General features: G+C 49.4%; 1 protein-coding gene across 1 annotated transcript; it reads right to left on the bottom strand.

Moving 5' to 3' along the window:
• Positions 1–1867: 1867 nt before the first annotated feature.
• Positions 1868–2380, bottom strand: LOC137640874 (uncharacterized). Its single transcript, XM_068373336.1, has one exon. It carries the CDS (start codon positions 2378–2380, stop codon positions 1868–1870), a length of 513 nt encoding a protein of 170 aa, XP_068229437.1.
• Between the last annotated feature and the right edge of the window lie 1487 nt (positions 2381–3867).

The following is a 3867-nucleotide window of genomic DNA, read 5'->3' as shown; positions in this document are numbered from 1 at the left end:
AGTCGTTGGTTGGGGTGCGAGCTAGTGGTGGATGATGGTTGGCTGTGTTGCCGCTCCGGCTCGTCACGGGGTAGGCGAGTGTGTCCTACGGCATTCATAGGCGTGTGTGTCCTACGGCATTCATAGGCGTGTCCTACGGCATTCATAGGCGACTGTGTCCTACGGCATTCACAGGCGTGTGTCCTACAGCATTCATAAGCCTACGGCATTCATAGGCGTGTGTCCTACAGCATTCATAGGCCTACGGCATTCATAGGCGTGTGTGTCCTACGGCATTCACGTCAGCTTCGGTTGAAGTTGAATAGGTGTCCTCTACGTCACGAGTGGAAGCGTTGATGGAGGTTTGAAGGTCATGAAGTGGGTTCACATCACGAGGAGAGCCGTTTGCGGCAGGTTGCAGGCGAGTAATACTGGTCATTTTCCCGAGGGTGAGCGAAACTCTTTGGTCCCCCAACGGTTGTTGAGAGAGCTGAAAAGGCGTTGCTATACGGGCGGCTGGCGACGGCGAATACTGCTGCAGAAGGTATGCGTTGACGGCGTCATAGTAATGGTGAGAGGCGGTGGGGGAGGGGGGGTGGTAAAGGCGGGAGGAGAGAGTCACTCCAGGGTCACCAATGTGACGGGCCGAGAGAAGATTGTGAACTCAAAGGCAGGATGCAATCAACTGAGTTGTTTATTAAGGACCACTCTCCTTTATATACAAAACATCAAGGCAACAGGAAAATACATGTTCGAGAAAGTGACAATATTACAGAGGAAAACCAGACATGAATTTTCATGTTCGTTTTAGTGCGAGGGAAAAGCGAAGATACAAGCATAATATATACAAAAGGAATTATGTACAATTGTGTGACACACGGTTGGTACAGTATAAAAAACATAACCGGCAATTTCATGTTAAACTGGCAACTGCACCGGTTAACAGTTGACGGTGGGAAAAACAGACTTGTTATTTCAGGTCCCTATCAGTGTAAGGGGAGAGCAAAGATACAAGCATAATATATATAAAAAATGAAATGTCGTTACTATGTACGATCGTGTGAGATATGGTTGGTACATGGCTCCCCCCTAAAAATGACATACTGTACATGTTTAATAGGAGGCCCTGATTTAGAGAGGCGAACTGTAGGCTGGTCATCTGGCCGGAGATGATCAGATTTTAGACGATTAATGGAGACCCAGTCTTCTTTCCCACGTATGTTTAGTAGGAATGCTTTCGGACTGCGTCAGATCATAACGAAAGGGCCTGTGTAAGGGTGCAGTAGTGGTAGCTTGCTAGTGTCGTTACGTAGGAAGACGTGCGTTGCAGAGTGCAAGTCTGTCGGTATGAGATGCTTTGCTGGGGGCTTGTAAGTCTGTCTGACTGGAGTAAATTTTCCCACGACGTAACGCATACACCATTTCAGGTGCCGAGACGTCGAGGGCGTCTTTAAGAGAGGTCCTTAGTCCCGACAGGACCCAGGGATGCTGAGCAAACCAGTTAGAATCCTTGCAGTGGGACATCAAAGCTGCTTTGAGGGTGTGATGAAACGTTCCACCATTCCATTTGCAGCAGGGTTGTAGGCAGTTTTTCTGATGTAGTGTGATGCCTAGGAGATTCGCTAATGATGTCCACAATTGAAAGGTGAAAGTGGTACACCTTTCAGAAGTAATATGCTTAGGGATACCAAATCTTGCAATCCATCCTGCGAGTAAGGCAGATGTACATGAGGCGGACGTTGCAGTTTCCATGGGATTCAGGCTAACGAGTGTAGCGGTCAATGAGGGTAAACAGGTAACGATGTCCTTGTGATGTGGGTAAGGCACCTACAACGTTGACGTGAATGTGGGCAAAATGACGCTGAGGTTGAGGAAAGGTGTCCAATGCTTAATCCGTGTGTCGATGTACTTTGGAAGTTTGGCAAGAAGTACTGGCACGGACCCCATCCTTAGCATCCTTAGAAATGCCGTGCCAAATGAACTTCGTCTTCAGCCGCTGTGCAGTAGAACAGCACGAGGGATGTGAAAGGCCGTGGATGAAATCAAACACCTGTCGGCGCACGGGAGTATGAATCCAAGGTCGTGGTCTACCAGTACTGACGTCACAGAGGGGGTTGGCGTTGGAGTCATCAAGAGGGATATCTTCCCAACTGAGGGATAGGCAGGATGTCCTACATGCTTGATATTCTGGATCCAGTAGTTGGGCTTCAGCCAAGGTATTGTAATCCAGTCTCAGTTGAACGGCAGCCAAAGTGTTTCTTGATAGGGGCTCAGCAACGGGATTCATTTTCCCAGGGAAATGATGAATGGTGCGATCGTATTTTGCCACGGCTGAGAGATGTCGGCGTTGACGGGAGGACCAGTCATCAGACTGTCGAGTGAAAGCGTGCACCAGAGGCATGTGGTCTGTGCGAATGACGAAGGGCATACCTTCTAAGAAATGGCGAAAGTGACTGACAGCCCAGTGCACCGCCAGCAATTTGCGATCGAAGGTAGAATAACCCGATTCTTCGTTGGATAGTTTTCTGCTGAAGAAGGCCAATGGGCGCGGCGAGCCGTTGACCACCTGTTTTAGTATTGCACTATTAGCGACGTAGCTGCCTTGGTGGAGAGAAGTAGAGGAGCATGTGGGATAGGAAATATGAGATCTGCAGCGGTTGATACATCCTTTGCATTGCAGAAGGCCGCTTCTTGAAGGGGATTCCACATCAGGTCTTTTGGCTTGCCCTTGAGGGTGGTGTAGAGGGGAGCAAGAGTGCGGCAATGGCTGGCAGAAAACGGTGATAATAGCTGATCATGCCTAGGAAATCCTGCAGAGCTTTGACAGTCGAGGGCGTGGGGAAGCTCTGAACGGCTGCTACCTTCTCAGGGAGGGGATGGACTCCTTCAGGAGTGATGCAGTGCCCTAAGAACGACACTTCGTTGGCGCCAAAGGTACACTTCTCGTACCGGACTACAATGCCGTTTTATTGCAGGTGGTCGAGCGCGATACGCGGGTGATGGAGGTGTTCCTCCTTTGAGGAAGAGAACACAAGTATGTCATCCACATAACATACACAGAGGGGGAGGTCCCCTAAGATGCCATCCATGAGACGTTGAAAAGTGGCTCTGCATTACGAAGGCTAAAAAATAAGTAATTGAAGGTGTATGTAACAAACGGAGTGGTGATGGCGGTCTTGGGGATGTTTTCTAGGTTCATAGGCACCTGATAATACCCCTTCAGGAGGTCAAGCATGGAGAAAACCTTCGCAGGTAGGAGATCACGTTAGCGATGTTTTGGAGTGGGTAGTGCTCCGGTTCTGTTTGCATGTTCAGGAGCCTGTAATTCCCGCACGGACGAAGGGAGCCGTCTTTCTTCAGAATGATGTGTAAGGGTGATGATCATGGACTGGAAGCTTTTTAGCAAAGGCCCATTTCCTTCATTTCAGCGAACGTCTCTTTGGCGGCTGCCAATCGTTCCAGTGCCAGACATCTGAACTTTGCAAAGACTGGGGTTCCCGTCGTCTTGGTATGGTAATAAATACCGTGCTTGGCAGGTGCCGTGGGCGTTTGGCGAAGTTCTGGACAGAAAACTTCTGGGTACGACGTGAGGAGGTGGGCATAGTCATCCTTGGGTGCGCTGATGTGGACAGCGAGGTTGGAGGGAGCGGGTTGAAGAGGTGTTGACAAGACAAATACGAGTGTGCTTTGACCAATCTTCGGTGGGCGACATCGACCAGAAGGTGGAAATGAGAGAGGAAATCTGTGCCAAGTATTAGCAATGTAATGTCAGGAACGAGAAACTTCCAATTAAGTTTACAGTTTCCTAATGATAATTTTAGGTTCTCGTAACCGTAGGTGGGTATCGCAGATCCGTTGCCAGCTACCAGGCGGACGTCGGCAGAAGTA

Source organism: Palaemon carinicauda, chromosome 5, assembly GCF_036898095.1.
Source record: "Palaemon carinicauda isolate YSFRI2023 chromosome 5, ASM3689809v2, whole genome shotgun sequence".
Lineage (NCBI taxonomy): Eukaryota > Metazoa > Arthropoda > Malacostraca > Decapoda > Palaemonidae > Palaemon > Palaemon carinicauda.
The sequence above is the reverse complement of the archived record's forward strand: the minus strand, read 5'-3'. Positions and strand labels throughout refer to the sequence as shown.

Excerpts from the sequence above, each read along its gene's own strand:
- LOC137640874 (XM_068373336.1), bottom strand. The coding sequence starts at position 2,380 with ATGCCTCTGGTGCACGCTTTCACTCGACAGTCTGATGACTGGTCCTCC.